Source organism: Aspergillus stella-maris, assembly GCF_047715825.1.
Source record: "Aspergillus stella-maris strain CBS 113639 unplaced genomic scaffold BDV14scaffold_31, whole genome shotgun sequence".
NCBI lineage: Eukaryota > Fungi > Ascomycota > Eurotiomycetes > Eurotiales > Aspergillaceae > Aspergillus > Aspergillus stella-maris.
In genome coordinates this window covers 64,787-85,443 of record NW_027396825.1, presented here as the reverse complement: position 1 = coordinate 85,443, position 20,657 = coordinate 64,787, and the positions used below count along the sequence as shown (strand labels likewise).

At 50.7% G+C, this 20,657-nt stretch overlaps 8 protein-coding genes across 8 annotated transcripts; 4 read left to right on the top strand and 4 right to left on the bottom strand.

Annotated features, from left to right (window-relative positions):
- Window positions 1-1,247: 1,247 nt before the first annotated feature.
- BDV14DRAFT_200666 (bL33 family ribosomal protein) lies at window positions 1,248-1,536 on the top strand (the record flags this gene model as incomplete). Its single annotated transcript, XM_073773560.1, has 2 exons — window positions 1,248-1,260; window positions 1,367-1,536. 2 exons carry the CDS (start codon window positions 1,248-1,250, stop codon window positions 1,534-1,536), a joined length of 183 nt encoding a protein of 60 aa, XP_073627576.1.
- Window positions 1,537-2,052: 516 nt separating this feature from the next.
- Window positions 2,053-6,791, bottom strand: BDV14DRAFT_200665 (uncharacterized protein; the record flags this gene model as incomplete). The annotated part of the gene is made up of 8 exons (XM_073773559.1): window positions 2,053-2,090; window positions 2,134-3,841; window positions 3,888-3,938; window positions 3,985-4,894; window positions 4,943-5,946; window positions 5,997-6,028; window positions 6,074-6,324; window positions 6,370-6,791. 8 exons carry the CDS (start codon window positions 6,789-6,791, stop codon window positions 2,053-2,055), a joined length of 4,416 nt encoding a protein of 1,471 aa, XP_073627575.1.
- Window positions 6,792-7,998: 1,207 nt separating this feature from the next.
- On the top strand, window positions 7,999-8,572 carry BDV14DRAFT_200664 (uncharacterized protein; the record flags this gene model as incomplete). The annotated part of the gene is made up of 2 exons (XM_073773558.1): window positions 7,999-8,197; window positions 8,262-8,572. The coding sequence occupies 2 exons, from the start codon at window positions 7,999-8,001 to the stop codon at window positions 8,570-8,572; spliced, it is 510 nt and encodes a 169-aa protein (XP_073627574.1).
- Window positions 8,573-8,687: 115 nt separating this feature from the next.
- On the bottom strand, window positions 8,688-10,723 carry BDV14DRAFT_209223 (putative beta-galactosidase; the record flags this gene model as incomplete). Its single annotated transcript, XM_073775592.1, has 1 exon — window positions 8,688-10,723. One exon carries the CDS (start codon window positions 10,721-10,723, stop codon window positions 9,026-9,028), a length of 1,698 nt encoding a protein of 565 aa, XP_073627573.1. The 3' UTR covers window positions 8,688-9,025.
- Window positions 10,724-11,369: 646 nt separating this feature from the next.
- On the top strand, window positions 11,370-13,479 carry BDV14DRAFT_209220 (uncharacterized protein; the record flags this gene model as incomplete). Its single annotated transcript, XM_073775591.1, has 9 exons — window positions 11,370-11,444; window positions 11,478-11,529; window positions 11,588-11,656; window positions 11,709-11,789; window positions 11,857-11,998; window positions 12,062-12,154; window positions 12,231-12,357; window positions 12,431-12,798; window positions 12,886-13,479. 9 exons carry the CDS (start codon window positions 11,370-11,372, stop codon window positions 13,316-13,318), a joined length of 1,440 nt encoding a protein of 479 aa, XP_073627572.1. The 3' UTR covers window positions 13,319-13,479.
- BDV14DRAFT_209218 (uncharacterized protein) lies at window positions 13,048-15,001 on the bottom strand (the record flags this gene model as incomplete). The annotated part of the gene is made up of 3 exons (XM_073775590.1): window positions 13,048-13,554; window positions 13,609-14,420; window positions 14,479-15,001. The coding sequence occupies 3 exons, from the start codon at window positions 14,999-15,001 to the stop codon at window positions 13,348-13,350; spliced, it is 1,542 nt and encodes a 513-aa protein (XP_073627571.1). The 3' UTR covers window positions 13,048-13,347.
- An 821-nt stretch (window positions 15,002-15,822) lies between these two features.
- BDV14DRAFT_200660 (uncharacterized protein) lies at window positions 15,823-16,668 on the top strand (the record flags this gene model as incomplete). The annotated part of the gene is made up of 3 exons (XM_073773557.1): window positions 15,823-15,986; window positions 16,047-16,248; window positions 16,318-16,668. The coding sequence occupies 3 exons, from the start codon at window positions 15,823-15,825 to the stop codon at window positions 16,666-16,668; spliced, it is 717 nt and encodes a 238-aa protein (XP_073627570.1).
- exg2 (putative exo-beta-1,3-glucanase) lies at window positions 16,659-19,713 on the bottom strand. The gene is made up of 3 exons (XM_073777409.1): window positions 18,390-19,713; window positions 17,327-18,336; window positions 16,659-17,277 (listed from the first exon to the last, which is right to left on the bottom strand). Exons 1-3 carry the CDS (start codon window positions 19,461-19,463, stop codon window positions 16,857-16,859), a joined length of 2,505 nt encoding a protein of 834 aa, XP_073627569.1. The 5' UTR covers window positions 19,464-19,713; the 3' UTR covers window positions 16,659-16,856.
- Between the last annotated feature and the right edge of the window lie 944 nt (window positions 19,714-20,657).

Here is a 20,657-nt window from a genome sequence, read left to right as displayed (position 1 = left end):
TTGCGTCATTTACTCCTACCCGGTCTGTTGGCGATCGAGCTGTGTGGTCATGCAACCAACTGTGCCGCACTATCTCGCAGCTGGTTGATCAATACCCAAAGTAGGAAATGCTGAGTTTGCCTGATACTGTAACTTACTCTGCAGTGCCTGATGTGATCGACAGAGCTACGCATGCAAGAAACCGTGGGCAGGACTACCTGCTCAGCTTCATCCGTACAGCCTCATGCATTAACAAGCCCCGGCACCATGAGAAACACGATGTAGACAACATCGCAATCTTTCTGACATGGCTCGAATGCTCGCCAGCTGTCACGGGTTCACGTAATACTGCGCGACAAGGTAAAACACAAAGTAAATATGTACAGAGTCGCTTGACACGGGCACCCATTACGACCTATCCTACCTAGTCGCTCGGTTGAACATGATCCTGATATATCAACACCAACTACATGATGTCAATGGCTGATTGCTGTCACATTTGCAGAGCCGCTGAGTCGTAAGTAGGCGGTACACTTTCCTTTCTCGAACGAGGGAGTGACGTTTAGGAGGAAAACTTGATTCCCAATACCTTGTCTACTTCAGTGTCATTATTGGTTAAGTCAGGAGACGCAGTTGCATTATACTTCTACATTTACCGCAAGAAGAGCCTTCATGGTGGGTGGTTACCATGCCAAGTACACTTTCGTAGAGTCTTTCGTGGTCCTTGATACGGCTTTGGCGGCCGCGCGAGCAAGCTCGTAAGTAGCTATGATTCTGCCTAGAAATATAGAGTAAGATCACCATCAAGAACTCTCTACATGAATTTAGAAGCTGAGAGCGTCGAATGTCCGACATTCATTGTTCGGTCACCCATCTATATGTTTCGCGTTCACCTTGCTGAGACGATAAGCGTACGGATGTTCTCCGGTAGCATACACCCGTAGACTTCCTCTACAAGCCCTACAGTTTAACAGCGCTCGTGTTCAACGTATTGAAGTTCAAACCCATTCAAGGATTTACGTAGGGCTGGAAAATAATAGATAGTAGGTGCTCTATACACACCAGGCGATAAGGCCTCTTATCGATAAGAATGCCGATACGATACCGATAAGCCACGACTCCGATAACGAACAACGCTAACCCCCTTCCAAAAGCCAAGATCACGTGCCACAAACCTCTTCCGCTGTACCTCCGAATCCTCCCCGACATTTATCGAATCGACTACTTTACCTTCACAACCTCCCACTTTCCCCTTCACATCCGCCAAAATGGCAAAGAAGAGTATGTTCCCTCTCAATCCCCTTAATTTCCCATCAATCTACCCAAAACCCTACCGCGCCGAATTTCTTACAGAGCAACGCAACTAACATTACCCTCTCTCAAAAAGCCAAGTCACGCACCATGGTCGTCCGCCTGATCTCCATGGCGATGACAGGCTACTACCGCACAGTTACGCGCGCCCGCACCCACAGACCGCTCAGCATGTTGAAATACGATCCCGTTGTGAAGAGGAAGGTGCTGTTTTTGGAAGCGACGAAGGGTGGAAAGAATAAATAGAGGATGGGAAGCAACCTGGGTATCGTCCGGGTATCGCGCGCGGCGTTTGTCGATTCTCGATTCTTCGACCTAGAACGAATGCGACTGGTGACTTCGATCATGCGATTCGAGTTGCGGCTCGGCTTCAATCGACAGTACGAAATACCTCTCCTTCTCGATCGTGCGAACTATACACCTCACCCTCACCTCTGCGCACGACATGCGACGATTGCGCTTGTTCCGTCGAACGACGATCATGTACATTAGACACTGCAATAGGGGCGGCCATTAATTAGCCTCTGGTTGCTATCATACTGGGGGATGTGTCGGCACACGGTGTTTCATTATGGCGTTAAAGCAGACAATCTTGGTCAATCAATATGTTCTACATCATATATATCCGTCCACCATTGTGCTCCATTTGCGTTGCAGATTCTCCATCATACGCGATGTTATAAGGTTGATTTTGCCGTCATCTCTATTTATATGGTATATATCATCATGTGGTGAGTCGTTAATCTTTCCCTGTTGATCTCGCTAGGCACCCTGGCTGAATCGAGCATTGTATTTGTCCCCTACGTGGTCAGAAATTGCACGACGTTGGTGCGTCTGGCTTACCTCGAGTCGTCCGCGCCGACCTTCTCCTGCTTTTAGCTGGATCAGCCTGATCCGGAATGATTGCCCTCGACGAAATGCGGCTGCTTCCAGAGGCTAGCCGGGTAGGACTTTTGCGGCGGCCGTAGAGCTCGCTTGCGATTCTCGGTTGGGTGGGTGCGGAAGTTGTAGAAGAGGTCTTCGCCTTCTTGTTGCTAGTGTCTTCCTTGTGGGATGACGGCTTGTCAACCATGGTCTCATGTTGCTTCGCTGGCACCTCCCGTTGGCGTTTGCTGTATGTCCATCGATTCGTTCTAGTTGAATGGGTGCCTTCGAGTGACGGTCCGTGGAGTTCACCCTCGAGTGCCTTCTCTTGGGAATCTGGGACTTGAAGGTTACTCGTCTCTGGAACGGTCTTCTGCGTCACGAAGGAGACTTTGCGGATTGTGGCTAAGTTCTGTGGCTTGGGCAGGCCTTGTCCAGCAGGTACGCTTTGGCTGACTCGTTCCTGCGTATTCATAACAGATGTCTCCTGGGTGTTGGCAATGCGGTCAGGCTCGGGCTGGCTCCCTATCTCAGGATGCTTGCTTTCGCTTGCAACTGTGGCCAAAGGGTTGGCCTTCTCTGGCTTTGCTGGTGCACAAGGTTCCTCCGTCGATGGTACCTTCACTGGCGTCTGTGCAAGTACGCCGGAGAGGTCAAAGCTCTCGTCGGTGTTTGAGAAGTGAGTGGGCGAGAGTCCGTCGAGAATGCTAGAGAACGGGACAATGGTTCCCGCTCGTTTAGACGGCGACGGCTCGTCGTACTTGTTGGCCGCTTGTTTGATGCCGTTCTCTATTGCATCAGTTCCCGCTTCTCCATGGTTGTAGGATCCGTTCTGAATCTCGACTTTTCTGAATCGTGCCGAAGTCTCGGGTGTCTTCACTTGCACCGGGCCTTGCCTCTGAGGCGCTAGATCTGCCGCAGTACTAGCTTGTAGTGTTTTCTTCAACTGCTCCAAAATCTCGGGGAATGGTTGGCCTGGCTGAGCAACGTCCATCTGATGAAGAATTTCCGTTACCTTCTTCACATCTGACTCCGAGTCCTGCACCCGCTTGAGCAAACCGACTATTTCCGCTTTTGCCTTTGACCTGCCAGACTCCAGGCTTGCTCGTGCACTTTCCACTTTCTCAAGCTTCTTGCTTGCCGCGAGGTACTCCTCTTCTTTCATCGTCAACTTGCCCTTGGTTGCGGAGAGAGTCTCCAACAGAGTTTGGTGTCCCGCTTGGGTATCGTCAATCTTGCCCTGGAGCGAAGTGAGGGTAGTTCGCAATGTCTTGCACTCGTCTGTCGTCTGTGCAAGCTCGCTCTGTGTCGCGTGGAAGCTGTCTTTTAGATCTTGACACTCCTTTGTCTTTATCATGAGTGTATCTTGAATAGACGTCAGCCTGTCTTGCAAGCCTTGACACTCCTCTCTCTTCTTTGCCATTTCGTCCTGGAGTGTAGCAAAATAACCTTCTTGCGTCTTTCTGGACAGCTGATCCTCTCCCATGGTTTTGAGCAAGTCAACCTGAAAGCTGTTCAGCCTCCCATGGACCTCGTCGAACTTTCCAAGAAGCGAGTTGTGCTGCGCCGTGAGTGTCAACTCTCGGGTTCTCATCTGTTCAATTTCGGCTGCTTGCTTCGCCATGCTGGCAGTGTGCTCAGCCCGCAGCGCCTCAAGATCCTGAATTCGCTTCTCTCGTTCCATCAACTAATCCATTAGCTCAAGCTCACGACATATATAGAGGCTCACTAACCAAGTTCTCTAGATCCTTGCGCCATTCTAGGGCCGAGTTTTCGGCCTCCTTCTATATACAATCAGTACCAAATTCTCGCTGAAATGCGAACACTTACCAGTCGGTTTCGCACATCACTCGTCTCATCCTCCGCCATTTTTCTTTTCGCCTCAAGCTCTGCCTTTTCTATGAGGTGCCGTTGTAGCTGCTGATCGAACTCCGATGCGCACCGGTCTTTGGCATCCCCAATTGCCCTCTTAAGCTGGTCTTGCGCTTTCCTTTCCATACCCTCGATCTTTTGATTCAAGCTGGCTACGTGCGTTTCGAGCCTGGCTACATTTGCCTCTGAAAGATGGGTTTGTGTCGCCAGATCACGTATTTCAGCGTCTTTCTGTGCATTGTCCATTTGCTGGGCTGCCAATCTTCCTTCCAATGACTTCGCCTCACCTGAATATCGGTGTACCTCGTCCTCAAGTCTTCGTTTCTCGAAATCCATCGCATCCCTTCTTTTTTGATCCTCTAGCGCAAGCTTTTTTGCTTTGCTGTCTGCTTGCTGTATGTTTGCGGTGAGATCGCGGATTTCCTTCTGTTTTTGTTCGCTTTCGGACTGCTGAGCTTCGAGTTTCTCCTCAGTCGATTTCAGCGTTAAATTCAGCTGCTGCATCTCATTGTCGAGCCCCAGCTTCACTGAGATGTGGACATAATCGTCTTCAAAGCGTTCTGGCAATTTGACCTCTGACAGCTTCGTCTCGAGGCCTTCCATTTGATGCCCCAGATCTACTTCCCTTTTCTGCAGCGCATCAACAAAAAGTTCCAGTTTGTCGAAAAGCGGTGCGGTCTCTTCAAGCTTTGTCTGAAGCTGGCTGCAACGGCCACTGCTAGAAGACAGTTGTTCGAATAGACTTGACATCTCGCTCAAACTGCCCTTGAAGCATCGAACTTGCTCTTCCAAGCCTCGCATCATCTCATCAGCATTCGTCGAATGGTTACCAATACCCACCTCCAACTGTCGTACCACCGTGTCCATGCTTCCAAATATCAGTAGAGCCTGGCTGGAGGATTGAAAAGGGCCTCACCGGAACTCGAAAGCGCCTATAATTTCCCTGCATTGCTGCACATCCATCTTCCCGTCTGAGAGACCTTTGGTGGCGGCTCCTATCTGGGCGAGGAAGTCGTCAAATTTTCGCTCAAAACCATCACTAATGTTTGTATGAGACGCTTCATAAGCTCTGCTTGCGGTCTGGATTGTGGACTCAAGGCTCTTGAGCATTTCGAGCTGGCTGGCTTTGACCAAGTCCAGCTTTTTGTCCTGAGTACGTGAGCAGTTTTGGATGTGTAATTCGAGCAATCGCGATCGCTTCTTCTCGTCGATCAGCTGGTTCTGGGAGTATTGAACTCTTTCTCTTGCGTGGTTTAGCTCCTGGCCAAGTGAGGCGATGAGGCTTTCGGCGTCTGTAAGGCAGGCACGCTTGTCACCGGATGCTTGTGCAATCTGGCTCATCCGTTCCTTGACATCCTCAATGCCTTCCACTATTTCCTTACGCTCCTTGTCGAGTATTTTGCGGGTCGCTTTGAAATGGATCGCGTCGCTGCGGAGGTTTTGGTACCCGGTTCCTAGTTCGTTGAGGAAGACTTTGACCTTTGCGAGTTTCGACTTCCAGGAGTCTGTCTGTGATACGTAGGTTCTGGCCTCGGCAGTTCGTTGCTGCAACCTTTCACTCAGTAGCTCAAGGTCTTCTTTCAGGAAGGTGTTTTCCTCTCTCAGGGCTACCATGTTTGCCTCCATCTCTTTTTGCATATTTGTAGCCACTGCTTCGCTCTCCTCTCGGGCTCTCAGTCGGCCAATAAGCTGTTGGAACAGTGCCTCTTCAGGTACCTGCATGTCGGGATCCGAAGGTGCGTAAGCTACCCGTTTGGCCGTTTCCCTTTTGTCGCCATGTCGTCGTTTCACAACCTTCCATTGATTGTTATTCGGCCGTGATTGAAGTATATCAGGTTGGCCCATACCCGGAGGACCGAAACATGGTTCTTTGTTGAAAGCCGTTTCGTTGTCCCTTGAATCATTTTGGGGCTGTTCATGCTTTTCGATGTCAGTTCGAGATCGCTGAGCTGAATCGGATATCAACCTACGATCATCCGAGATAGCGCAAGATATTCCGCGTCTGCACACAGGTTAACAATATCCGAGTCACTCATAAAGCACGTACCTTGCCCTGTAGGCTCAGCCGATAGTTGCTGCTGCCTATCATGCTGCGGCTTGGGTGGCAACGGTTGTTCATGTCCGGTCTTACCATCACCCTCGTGTCGCGATCCCGGCCTTATGTTCGAATCTCGTGTAGTAAGGCGTGAGGTCGGTTCGCTTTGAGCTTGTCGCTGTTCAGCCGGTATGCTAGCCGCATCGGATCTGCATGATCTTTCTGGCGATTTGTTATCTCGGGTAGAAGGATGTCCAGCAAACCTGCAAAAGTCAGCTTTGACCTAAGTTTGGTGACAACCTACGTACTCTACCTGAGGACCCTGGCTATCACTTGAGGCATTTGCCAGAGTTTGTCCACTATGATTTTTTCTCTCCTCGTTCGCGGCAGGAGACGTGCGCTTCAAGGCCGGCTGGAGTGAGAACGGCTTCCCATTCAGGGCAGGTTTCGCGAAGCTGAACGCTGCAGTGTCAACCCCGCGGCTTTTCGGTCGCTCCAGGACTAGAGGTTGTTCCAGGACCAGAGGAGATTGTGGCCGTTGTCCTGAAGGCCATGCGAAATTAATGCGGTCGTCTAGCAGGGCTTGAAGACTAGGGGAAACTGCATCCTGGTTCGTTTGTGTCATTTGAAGGAGCAATACCTCCTCGTTCGCGTCGAACCCATTTCCATCAAACTCTGGACCTGAGAGCGGATCTTCGGCTGACAGGGAGTCGGTGGTTGTATTGTCCATGCTCGCTGGTGGTGGTTGACTATTGCTACTGCGCGCTCAGTCAGTGACACCATCTCGGAAAGACCGAGCATTTTGGATAGGAGGCACCAGTACCAACAGTTCAATTCAGACACGGCGACAGCCAGCGCAGGGTGAGGACGTATATCATCATCTGAGGCCAAGATGCGAGGGGTGAAAGTCCCGAGGTGTTGAAGGTTGCGTAAAATTGAACGAGCAGATTGGAAAGCGTGACCTGCGGTCTCGACTACTGGAAAAGGGAGGCACGCTGAGCCTCCAGCGGACTTTCCAACTGCAATCCTCCTTCATGACTTCCTTCTTCTCTCCTGTGTACCCTTAACGACATAAGAGCTTCGAAAGAACTTACTACCTACTTGTCACTCAATTCTATTGGTCGCTCTCTTTCATCCTATTCGGTCCCACCCTGCGAGGTCAGCCGTTCATTTTCTGATCAAAGCCTTCAGGGAAGCAATCGAAAACCAGGAACTTGCAGCATAGGGTGCATGATGTTCTCCTCGCAGACAAACTGTTGTGTTTTGGCTATACAAGTCTTCGCATCCCAATTAGGGCATGGGGGAGTTGCTGCACGCAAGTTCCCTGTACGTCGGCCGAAACCAGTCTTGAGACAGGCGAGGATTGCTGATTGATTGGTAGATAGGTCTTTCCCCAGAAACGACTCGTCGAGATTGAACCCTTGGGTTCTCGACTGTGATACTATTTAAATCGGAAGGATCGACGTCGGCGGTACAGACGCGCGCATCATTGGCTACAACGCTCGGCCACCCAAGAGAAGCCAGGACCAGCCAAGATCCTCGTCACAACCCCAGCGCCTGCATCACAGGGTGACAGCCCGTTTGGCGCTGTGGATTGGTCCATCAACCTTTCCCCTGCGCCGTGAAACGAGCCCCCGTTCCAGTCCAGGGTGTCGATTCTTCAGGTTTGTCGAATCATCCTAGCGAACGGACTAGCCTGAGCCTATCAACTGCCGTTGCCATGAGACTCGATCCTGCAGAATCCTGAAAATTGGGTGTCTGTGTGACTCCAGCCTGAGATTGGTACGCTGTATATAGACAAACAAACGCCCATGGCTCTCCTGGCTGCGCCCTCAATTTCCTTCGACCCTCCTCAAATTCAACGCTCATCACCTAAGACAACGTCGTGATCCTCCCACTACCACAGTTCAGTCTGATTATGCAGTAAGGAACGAGTCATGTTTCAACCCTATCTATACAGCGCCCTTGTGGCCGCGACCTTTGTCGCTCAAACAACTGCCCAGGGCGAGATCGATCCAGACGATATTGAAGCTCTCAATGCAGCCGGTGCATCGGGAAAGTCTGGAGGCGGTGGCATGTCCAATGGTGGAATGATTGCGCTGTGCGTCATCGTTGGAGTCGTCGTTGTGGTTGGATGTCCGTTCCACTTGACCCTCGCTGCCTTTCCGATCCAAAAACTAATATCACTCCTGGGATGCAGTTACCTCAGCGGCCCTCTTCTATGTAGCCAAGAAACGACAATGGGCGATGCGAGAGAAGCTCCGTCGCTCTGCAAAACAAGTCGCTAGAGCCATCAAGACGCCTCTCACACCTCGGTTCCCACGGAGTCAACGACCACCAACCGCCGGCCGCGATCGAAGGGAAAGGGATAGGGAACTGCCAATGACGAAGCCACGGCAGAAGCCAACGGACGAAGAAAAGGCCGCAATCATTACCTCGGATGATGCATCAAAGACCTCAAAGACCAAGGCTCGCGGATGGAGCTCCTACTTCTCCTTCAACCGCTCGTGAAAAGGATGCCCTCTATGCCATCTCAACGTCAATTTCGATGCTTTCACCAGTCACCCCATTCGATGTCGACGGACTCGACCGAGACATGAAAGACGAAGTACACTGCGTGTGCCTGCTGCGCTAAACGCCTGATCTATATCGTTATCTTTCTTCTAACTATCCATCTAACTTCTATGTTTACAAATGCCCAATTGACCTAATGAGCATGTTGCCTTACGTACTTGAGCGCCATTTGACTTCTGATGCATGTTCTGCCGCTTATGTTCACTGTCATGATACCAAGTTGTCTTTGTATTATCAATAGACTGCCCAGGCTCTACAATCTTAAATTATCTGCCAATGCACTCCGTACTCAAATAGGCACGACATCAATATTCGACTGCTGACAATCCACCCCTCCTTCAGGCTGTCTATTCATATCATCCTCAGCCCCTTATCTCCAGGTAAAGACCCTCATGCATCACCATCCTCCAAAACATAAAACTCCACCTCCGCAACCCCCGTCCTGGCCGGAATCGTAACACAAATCGGAAACCCACCATAATCCGGCTCCTCACTCGGCATCATCGCAAACTGCCCACTGCGCGTCTCATCGCCGTTAAGCGTCCTGAGCGTCCTAAGCTCGCCCTTCTCCTTATTCGATACGACCTTCTCCTCGAATCTTAATATACCCGTGAATGTTGCATCGGGTAACAAAGAGCGAGCCCGGACTTGGAATCCCCACCCTATAAGGAGGAATTTGGAATCCCCAAGGTGGATGACTATTCCTGAGCCGGCGGATGGCTTTCCGAAGACGAAGCAACGTTCTATTGTTATTTCGATGTTTTCGAAGCGCTTCGTTAGTGGTTTCGAGGGGTCCGTGCCGTCGGCGTTTAGTTCGTCGAAGTAGAAGCCTACCGACGAGTTCGGGGTACGGTGCGCGGCGAGGACAAGATAGGAGACGGAGTCGAGAAGAGCGTAGTGTTTCGTGAATGGGTTCGTGGCGGGCGCTTGCGTGTCGATGCCAAAGGGAGATACCCCTAGAGCCTGGTAGGAGCCGTAAGCCGCCCAGATGCGGCGCGCACCATAGTCATCGCGACGCTGCTCGGGGATGAAGAGCGGCTGGTTGCGGTGGCGGTATTTAGTGCAGGAGGAGGAGTATTCGTTCAAATACACGTCTGGGGCTATGAAGTCTAGCGATGGTGCGAATTTCTGCCAGATGTCCAGAACGGTTGTTGTGCCGCCGCCGGAGGGGTAGTCGCCTGGTAGACCGCCGCCGCCGACGATAGTGGGGAAATCGTTGTCGCCGTCTTCACAGACGTAGTTCTGCCAAACGTTTGTGTAGAGTGGGATTGGGTACTCGGCTTTTCCGGCTGATGCTACGTTGTTCAGGTAGTGGGCGTAGTGGTAGGCCATGAAGAGCTCATCGGTTCGTGGGCCTTTGCCGAATACCTCGACCCAGGATCCCTTGGCTTTGTGCTGGGCGTTGAAGTTTATGAGGTTGTTTCTCAGGTCAACGTGCAGGTGTTGCCAGTCATCAACGAGGAAGTGGATAAGGTCTTGAGGCACTGGTTCGGAGAAGCGTTTCTCGGCCGCTGCACTGGCATCGCGCGAGTCACCTAGCAGGCCGGTTTCATTCTCGACCTGCACCATGATGACAGTTGAGTGTTTCTCATCAAACTCTTTGAGATGCCGCATAAGCTGGGCAAAAGCTCTAGCATCAGCCTTGGGTGCTTCTTCATGGAAGATTGAGAGGACGTCGCCAGTCTCGAGGACACCGCGCGCTTTTCTCAGCTTTGCACGAGGGAAACGCTTGGGGTTTGTTTTGACCCAGCTTGGAACATAAGTGGATATTCCGTTCTTAAATGAGCCAAACCACAGTAGAACGAGGTGAAGGCCATGCTTCCGAGCTTCAAGGATGACCTTGTCCAGCTCCTCGAAAGAGAATTGACCCTCGACTGGCTCAATCTGCTCCCAGGTGATACATCCGAGTACAGTATTGTAGTGCGTGTCAACTAGCTTCTGCCAGACCGTATCCATATACTCAGCAGATGTGAGCGAGGAATTTTGGAGCTCGCCGCCAAGGATGAGGAAAGGTCGTCCATCAACAACCAGTTCTTTTCCAGATTTGGTTGAACGAAGATGAGGAATAGCAGTGCCCGTAGAACCCATGATGATAGAGTATTCAGAAAGAAAATGCGATGGATAGTGTCCGCAGCAGCTGGGTCTGCAATGGCGAGACTAAATAACCCGCTTTGAGAGGGACTTATCTTTCCCGCTGTTGGTATTTCACTCTGCATAGTAGCGTGACGCATCTTTCGGGATTGATAGCGTCCCATTGGGTCAAACTGCAATATAGAATCCGAAACGCACTTGGTCGTCATCGTACCATTCGTGCTCTGAGTTTTCTGGTTCTCTCGAAGAAAGCTCTCTCGACGCATGGTTGCTTGGCAATCTTCCACTTTGCGGGGAAGCGGGCAAAGAGCATCTTTGACTGGCTGATATGCCGCCCTTCCGGTTGAATGGACATTGGGCCAATGAGGGCCGTTCCACAGGATCGGAGTCAACTTACAGATGACTTGAAAGAAAGGCGGAATCATCTGGGCTAGCCTATTCCCCCGCTAATGTACCCCAAATTCACTAAACAAAATGTGGTGAAGGTATGCCGGTTCGAGAGAATGAAAGGCCCTCAGCAAGCCCCTTGGGGATATAAACGTTCCCGGTGGTTTCGATGAATAGTATAAGGACTTGCAATTGACTCTCTGAAGTATGTCTTCTCACTCTCCAAGCTGTCTCTTGAAAGCAATTTGCTCCCACTATGAATACTATCAGAGACATAAACGAGGTCAAGGACTCTTCCACTGAGCATGTGGAGTTGCCTAATGGATCATCTGTGCCTTTCGAAATTCCAAAGGTTACCTGGTAGAAGCACTCTGGATTGCGGAGACTGTACATCATGATGCCCATTCTATTCCCCGGCATGTTGCTGTCATATCTTGAGAATCCATCAACCATGCTGACAATGCGGCTTTAAAGGTTCCACAATAGATGGATACGATGGCTCGCTGCTCAATGGACTGCAAACCATGCCACCATGGCGAGACTGTGAGCGAATTCAGCTACTTTGACTCAGTTCAGTTGGCTGACGATGGAATAGATTTCGGTAATCCGACAGGATCAGACTTGGACCTGTTGATCGCAATTCACAACATCGGAGGCATCTCTGCCGTGCTATTCTGTATACTGCTCTCTCGAACCCAGAGTGAAAAAATACACGTACACTGACTGACTTCGTCTCACAATAGCTTCGTATGTCTCTGACCTATTTGGTCGTCGGGCAGGGGTGGCATTGGGTATCATCGTAATCTTCGTAGGGGCCATTGTCCAGTCGGTTCCATCGGTGAAACAGAACATGTTTATTGAAGGCAGGTTTTTGGTGGGCTTGGGGTAGGCTTCAGACCCAAAACGCGTTCCTCAGATCCATCAACGTTAACTTGGAGTTTCAAACAGGTCGAACGTCAGTCAAGGTTCAGCCCCATTGTTGGTGACCGAGCTCGCGCATCCACAGCACAGAGGATCGTTGACGACAATGTATAATACACTGTGATATATTGGATCTATCATTGCGGCTCGGACCGTTTTTTGGCACAATCAAATACACTTAGGATGCGTCGTGGAGGATTCCAGTCGCACTGCAAGCTGCTATGTCTGTGATTCAGTTCTTCGGTGTCTGGCTCCTACCAGAGAGTCCTCGCTGGCTTTGCGCCAAGGGCAAGATAGAAGATGCGTTCGACACTTTAGTCAAGGTAAGATCTGTCCATAAGTCCTCTCTTTCTTTCATATTGTCCATAGAAGACCAAGCTGACGGGGCGATCACAGTACCATGGCAATGGAGATATGAGCGACAAATTTTGTGAATGGGAGTTCCATGAGATCCAGAACACTATCAGGCTCGAGAAAGAAAACTCCGGTAATAGTTGGCTGCTTCTTGTCAAGACTCCCGGCAATCGTAAGCGTTTACTCCTCGTTGCGCTGGTGTCATTCTTCTCTCAGTGCTCTGGGAATGGACTGGTGTCCTATTATATCCACTCAATTCTCGAGTCGGTGGGCATTACCTCATCCAGTGACCAAGCAGTCATCAATGGACGGTTACAGATCTGGTCCTTCCTTGTAGCAATTGGGTTTTCGGCTTTCCTTGTTGATGTCTTAGGGCGGCGCAAGCTGTTCGTGATTGCTGCAGTTGGAATGTTGGTCACATTCAGTGTCTGAACTGGGTATGATGAACTCAAAAAAAAATACCCAATGGGATTTTGAAGCTAACAACTTATCGAAAGATGCTCGGCTGTGTATGACCAGAATGGTGACTCAGGGGCCGGCGGTGCAGTGATTGCGATGATATTCCGTTATTACGGGGTTGCTGGGTTTGCCTGGCCTGCGCTCACAGTCGCTTATTGCGCGGAGATTCTGCCCTTCAACATTAGAGCCAGGGGTATTGCTCTGAATCTTGCGCTGGCTGCTTTATCATCGGTCTTCAACCAGTATGTGAACCCAATCGGACTTGAGAACTTGCAGTGGCGGTTCTATTTCGTCTATCTTGCCATTCTCGTCGTTGAGTGCCTTTGCATATACTTCCTCTTCGTCGAAACAAAGGGTCCGACTCTGGAAGAAGTTGCAGCCTTGTTCGACGGCGAAAGTCCAAACATTTCGAGTGCAAAGGAACTCGGTATTCGATCGAAAGCGGTTGCCGTAGACAAGGACCTCAGCTAGACCAGTTGCATAAGCGAAATGTAACTAATCTATCGGCAATCTGCAGGACGAAGGACAGAAAGTGCGTCTTCAGCAAATTTGTCGCGCTCTGCAAGTTCTTCGGCCCTGGGTGGACGAAGACCTTTCTCCATAGGTAGAGCATGCTGGAGCAGAAATTTGACTATCCATTTGTCGATCACATAGACCCGATCTGTAGATCGCATACATGCTTCTTGAAAAGTGAACAATCGTGTGATCTGTAGAGAATCAGTGAACCTCGTTGTCTGTAAGACACTATCAAGGAATCCTACCATCGTATCGACATCGGGCCAATACTGCTTGAGTTCCAGTAGAACTTGAAAGTTGTATGACAGCCGTCTCCGAGCGTCCGGTAGTTCGCCAGTTTCTCCAAACAATAGAGTATGTAGCAATGCGGACGATGAAATTACCGTCATGTGTGAGACAATGAAGTACAGAGCACCGCATCCGGGTACTTCGTTTGAAGAGTTCAAAAGATCGCTGAAGGCCGCCGCATGGTACTTGCAGCGCGCTGCGAAGAGATGCTGATTGGGAACCTCAAATTGGGTCGAGTCCAAGTAATGAAAGTAAAGAAGGGTCGAATAGTGATGATACCCGAGATGAAGAGCAACAAAGGCTGCTCCTAGACCGACTCCGGCGTGTTGCTCTAAGTGATGTCTTGTGAGCTCCATGTGCGCCGGAAGGTTCTGGGTGAATTCTTCTAGTTGCAATGCTAAATCGTGAGTCTTTTCCTCCATCTCACTATTGGTCAGGCGTCCGTTAGCGAGCTGACGGTGCAACTCATGTATCTTGCCGAAGATTCGGGCGAGCAAGACCATATACCCCCATAGTCCGGGAATACGTTCTCTGGTAGAGTTGACTTGCTGGGCCCCCTGCCTCAGGCGCTGAAATTCCAGCTCTGGCATCGGAAGCGGGTGTTGAGTAGTGTCGGGGATTTGGCGTGGCGTGTCCAAACCAGCCGAGGACCACTGGTCAATCATGTACAGAGACCAATAAGTCCGAATCTTGGTTTCTTTCATGATCGTATCATCTTTTGCATCTGGTTCTGGAAGACGAAGAATCCGGGCCATACAGAACGCTATGCCTATCTGGACAGTCAGAAACGTCTGACCATAAAGCTGTTCGTTAATATGTGCACTTGCCGAAAAATAGCGATTCTCCCCTTGGTTCCCCTTCAACCCCGCATATATTCCCTATGAGGGCCGCAGCATGCACATTGTCCAGATTCACGTTCTCCAATGTTTTCTTGAAGGAGTCTTTTGCCGTTTGGAAGAAAGACCTGGTCTGTTTTCGTATATGTTGGTCCTCTGAGAATCGGGCTGCCAATGCGAGGATACTAAACAAAGTCGCGTCCGGTAACGACCCAGTCTGTACACGAGACTTCAAAGATGCTGGATGAAAGAGAGTATGCGGCTTGTCATGAATGATCTGAAAATACAAATCAATCAGTTCGTCCCGAGCATCACTGCTAAGCTTGTCGGCGCGTCCTGGCACCACGACTGCTGGAGCGATGATTTGCGGCAGCTTCGGTTTCGACACGGCTATCAGGGAGCAGTCGAGACCTCTCTGGCCACATAATGTGCAAGCCAAGTGAGAAGAGACGTCAGTACGGGTGCATTTCCGCTTAGCTGCGCGGCATTGACGGCACGATTTGGCGACCTTCATAACCGCGTTCGTGAGAGTTGGGCAGAGCGAGATATATCGCCTGATCATTGAATTCTATAAAGAGTTAGATGGCAAATAAGGCACAGAGGAAGCAGGTGAGGCATTTGGTTGGAGAGTGCATATCCACGTGACCTCACCTGGGTTGCATATACTTTCAAAGTCCATAGAGTCAAGCTGGCATACTTTCGGTTCAAGTGCCTGTAGTAGAAGGAATGCATAGGCTCACATTCGTGCTTAAACGTCTTGTGGCTGTGATTGTCTCGAAAATATACGCCAGGAAAATTGGCTCCGACCAATATATATATGACCCCACCCCTTGGTCCAACAGCAACCCAGGCTTGTAGAATACCTAGGCATAGATATCGCAGCCAACAGAGATCAAAATTTCCATGACAGACACACCTACTCGTCTTGTAGACTTTGTGCTTGGGAAGGTACGATATCCAGCTTGGTCCAGGGTCGTTGCTTCCTTTTTGGGGTTCATTGAGAGTCGACATTTTAATTCTTATAGCAACTCAAGTGCTCGAAATTTCTCTTCAGGACACTTACTAGCGTCCATCAGCTACTTACATTCGTTTACCTCTTACCACTTTACTATATCTTACAGACTTACATTGCTCATCTTCAGCTCTGATCACTTAGCATCCATCGCAGTGAGTGCTTGTCCGAGTCAAACGTCTAGTGCAGCTCTACACTCATATTTTTACTGACGGAGTTGTATCTCATAAATTAGGTATACTCTTAGCAGATCCCAGAAAGCCTCATCATATATATCTCCCTTCTATATTCGGCGTGAATGACCTTCTCACCTTTGTCACAACATGTCTACATTCCCTGGACTCTGGCACACGCCGTTCGGTAATCCACAGGATGAATCCGACTACAATGCAGACGACGTTCAAGATAGTGAGGAGATCAAGCCGCTGCTACAATTAGACAGCAACTCTTCGCTAATGCCACCAACGCAAGATAACTCCCCAGCAATGTTTGTGCCCTGAGCGCTGTCTACCTCTCCGGATGCATGACCTGCTAACGAACCCAAAAGACACGAAAGCTCTCCCAAAATATTGTCTATTTTGATAGCGGGAGGTGATTCCCAAGACAGAGGGAGTTTGGTCGCCGAGTTTAAGCGTCGGGGGCACAGGGTTGTTGCGGTCGACAACGGGGTAGAGTGTTCACAACTGTATCGCACTGCTTTCGAGTCGGAATCTTCCCGGTACTTTGACGTGGCTTTCATGGGACCAAATGTAAGTACAGAGACTAGGCCTTCCTTTTCGAACGTTGATTCCTTGCTAACAGGTGTGAAAACCATCTAGCTAGATGAAGTAATATGTTCGGCTGCAACAAAGATGATACACGTTGAAGAGAAAAAGTTCCAACGTGACAAAGAAGGCGAGGGGCCCCGTGTTCCAAGAATTGTTGTTTCTGAAAGCTTGGGAGACTATATGCGTGATGAGCTCAAGGACGCGGGAATTGATGGCTGGATTCGTTGGCCCATTGATAAGGAATTGCTGACTACCATATTGAATGGCCTGCACGACACAGCGCTCCGGAACCGAACCGTCATGGAGAGGGAAGATTGGTTGACAGGGCCTGGAGGTTGGTTCAAGGAGTTAGAGTGCAGGGCACGGCACACTGCGGATAGCTCTAGCCACCGGGTTGGATAGAGCTTATAGATATTTAGACAGCTTGTTTTGTAGCGTAGATCTCAATAGTCCAACTTCTAGTAGGTTCCATGAGATTATGAAACAATCATAAATACACCGGCACCATCATGCTAAATGCAGAGACCATATGGCACGTATGTAGGTATGTACAGAAATGCAAAAACAACCACAACAATAACTAAACCCTCCTAATAATTCTCCGCCAAATTCCCAAAACTCGGAACTTCATCCCCACACTTAAACTCCGGCGCGTAAGCCTTCTTCGGCATATACCCATTCTTCCACCCCGTGCGATAACTCCACTGCGGCGCAGACTCCGTCGCCCAAGTCCAATAGAACCAGCCCTGCGCAGTCTCATAAGCGCTCATCTGGGCTTCCGCGTACGTCTGCAGGAACTTCTTGTATTCGTCCGTGTAATCGGCGGGGTCGGCGTTTGCGGACTGGCAGCTGCATGCGGGGCCGTTGGACTCGTCGGCTGTTGGGCAGTACTGCGTAGAGTCGCCTTCGTCGTAGGTGCCTTCCCACCGGGTGCCGCGGCCGACGTTGTTGAGGTTTTTGGCGCAGTCCGTGTCGGCTTGGGACCATTCACCGCAGATTGTGGGGCCCCATCTGGGTTGTATGTTAGTGTTTATGAATGAGGAAAGGGGAAGGAGCGTACCCTGCAGATGTAGAGTTGATCTCGCCGATCATGGCGTGCCAGTCGTTGCAGACGAGGTTGACCTTGGCGGTGTGGTTGAGGACAATCTGGGCTGTGTTGAAGATGGTGTACTGGTGGGTGTCGAGGATCATGTTATCCGAGGGTCCGGTCTTGAGCATCGACTTCCATTTGCTGAGGTTCAGGAACCCGTCGTGCACAGCGACGAAAGCTGTGATGCCATTTTTCTGGACCATACTAGTGGCTTCGGTGGTCCAATTGAGGACTTTTTCAATGTCGAGTGAGAGCATGTATGGTTCGTTGGCGAGACCGTAGATTGCGACGACGTTTTTGTAGCGGTCTTGCGCGAAGAACTTGGAGATCTTGTCGTGGAAGTCCATTGCGAGTTGAGCGTTCTTGTCTCCGTCATCTCCATTCAACCAATTGATGGCGCCTTGTCTTCCACTGTGATTGAAGCCGTTCTGACTACCGGGAAGGCCGTGAGGGTCGAGCTTCACTCGTAAACCATATTTACGACAGTATTCAATCGCGCGCAGGAGATAACGCCAGGAGACTCTGGCCACGTACGGATCGCCATCAATAGGAGTCGCTGCCCAGTATGAGAATGGGATCCGGACGTGATCGAGTCCGGCATCGCGAATATCCTTGAAATCTTGCTCATTGATGAAGGTCCCGTAGTGCTCTTCGAGCTTCTGGGCGGCATTACTGCCTAACTGCGTGCTCAAAGTATACTCATCAATCACGTCTGAGGAATATCCCTCAAACAGAGACGGCGTGATCCAAGGCTCGAGAGAAAACCATCCTCCGAGGTTTACACCGCGGATGGGCTGTGATCCATAGGGGAACTTTTCGTTCAGTGGCGGTACATTGTCGTTCGGCCGCGCTGAATCGTCCCACGTAGAGTTGAGGCCCATGATAGAGAGGCCACCAACAGTCTCGCTGGTGTAGGTTACATTGAAGCCTGTTGTTTCGTACCATGTCCACGGGTCTAGAACTGTTCCTTGCGCGGATTTCTAGGTTGGGTCAGTATACTCAACCCACATACATAATAAAAGACCAGGCTTACCGGAATACTGTCATGATCAAGACCATCCAGAGCAGAAGTATCCCCTTTGCTGCTGCTGCTAGAGTCTGAAGAGTCTGACGATCCGGAGCCGGAGTCGGAGCCCTTGTCGTTATTCTTCGATACGACCACGGCGACGACAACAATGATTATGATGACAATGACGACAATTGCACCTATCCACCACCATTTCCTTCGTTTCCAGAATGGTGGTCTCGCATCTGAAAAGTCACTGTATTCCTCCGACCGCTTTTCCGTCAGCGGTCCTCTTCCGCCTCCGCGTAGTCTAACCTCGCCAGGAGCTCTGCCTTCCTCCAAGAAAGCCCCCGATACAATACGACCCTTAGACTGGCCCCTGGGTGTTTCATCAGGGAAAGGTTCGAGAGTCCGCATCTGTCCCTCAACCGCCGGGCGCTTGCGCCTTCTCTTCTTCTCTGCCTTCGCATCCTTTTCGGCCTGGCGTTGCTGCAATCGGTCTTGCTCTTCGTGCTGTGCTCTGAGTTTGGCAAGGGCATCTGCGTTGAGTAGGCCTGCGGCACTGCTCGAGGATTCCGTACTCTTATGCTTCGATGTTGCACCGCCTCTTTCACGTTCACGTCGGCGTTCCCGCTCTCGGCGCCGGTGCCTGCGCGCCTCTTCTAATTCCTCATCCTCAATCCCTCGGTCTCGGCCTCGGTCCCGATGTCGTTCTGTATCTCGTGTTCGTGATCCTCGGTCCCGATGTGCGCGCGGCGCAGGGCTTGCCTCGTCATCGGTTCTCCGTCGTCGATGTCCACCGTCTCGGTCGCGGGTCTGTTCTCGTTTGCGGGGAGATGTGGCTGCTGAAGCTCTCGATCGTTCCCGTCGTCGTTCGTCGTCGCGTCGTTCTAATTCGTAATCGTCGTAAGAATCGTAATCTCGCGAATCCCCGCGAGCCCGACGGTAGCCGCCCCGTCTATAACGCCGGTCGCGCGGGCTGTCCTCAAAGTCCTCGGAATCAGACTCATCCTCCTGGTATCTTCTCCGGGATTGGGCGCGAGAATGGTCTCGCTCACGGTCGCGACCGTAGCGGTCCCGACTGCGGGATTGACTGGGCATGCAATGCTGTGATCTGGAGAATGTGTGGATTGTGGAACTCGCGATTGATTGTTAGTGGGAATGTGTTGATGCCCCACGGAGGCCGGTTATTCCGAGCAGTTGTGGCGCATTGAAGCTGCAGAAATATATCAGGGGGTGAAAGACATGAGTGATATGTGTGCGTGAGGTTTCGCCAAGTGGTCGACAAGAGCGGCCAAGAGGTTGTTGAATTGTTGTTTCGACTCGTTGCCTGGATGTTTCTTGTTTTCCTGATTGGGTTGTTTTCCTGAATGGGATAGCGTGAGGTTGGCACGTGCCAACCACTGACTGACTCTTGAACTCACATCTTAAGCGCAACCGATACCATGGAAGAAAGCGAATATGGTTAGAAACTTAAGTTTTATACAGCACGACCTAGAGCCTCAATGCTAACAGTCTCTCCAACCAGGTTCCTTAATTTCCTCTCCCCGGCAATCCTACTAGTAGTTTTGTCAGACGTTGATAGCATGTGGCTGCAAGCCGATGTTAGTCAGCAGCTCGGAACAGGGTATTCCCGCGTCCCGTGGCGTCAAGTGGCCGAGCCCGAAATGGCGCATTCCTTCACGGCCGTGGCTCATTATTGGCTTCAAATTATCCAATTGGCCTTACCCTCGCGTCTCACCCAATGACAGAAACTCAATCACAGCGTGGCGGGGCTGGTGGAGGCGCAGTGGGTGCATATCTGACCCTCTTTATAAGAGTCAGAACCAACGACACAACGCGTTTTCCAGCAGGGTCTCTCAAATCCAGACAGGCGGCGCCACTCCAATAGGAACCGAACAACATTGACTGGAGCTTAGCCTCCTTCCTGTCAGTGTTTCTCCTGATCCAGAGAGATCATCTCGCCATTTTTAGCCCTTTCTCACAGGCGGCTGATTTTCCTTCACGATCCAGGCTTTGACCCTGTGAGAGTGATCTCCCTTCACTCTTCCACTTGTCATCTTCTTGAGCGGTCTGGTTTTTGGTTACAAGAGCCTGTGGACAGCTTTTGCAGTCGGCATCTTATAACTCTTCCGCGTTGCGACTCGAAATTGCTCATCCGGCATCATTTGATGAGCAAGAAGGTGGCCCCTGCATAAGCCTCTCTTTCCCTTCTTCAGCTTTGGAAAGCCCCCCGAAGTCTCGCCCGACATCCTTTCACCACCTTTTTTCGGTCAATAATAATCTCAGCCATGC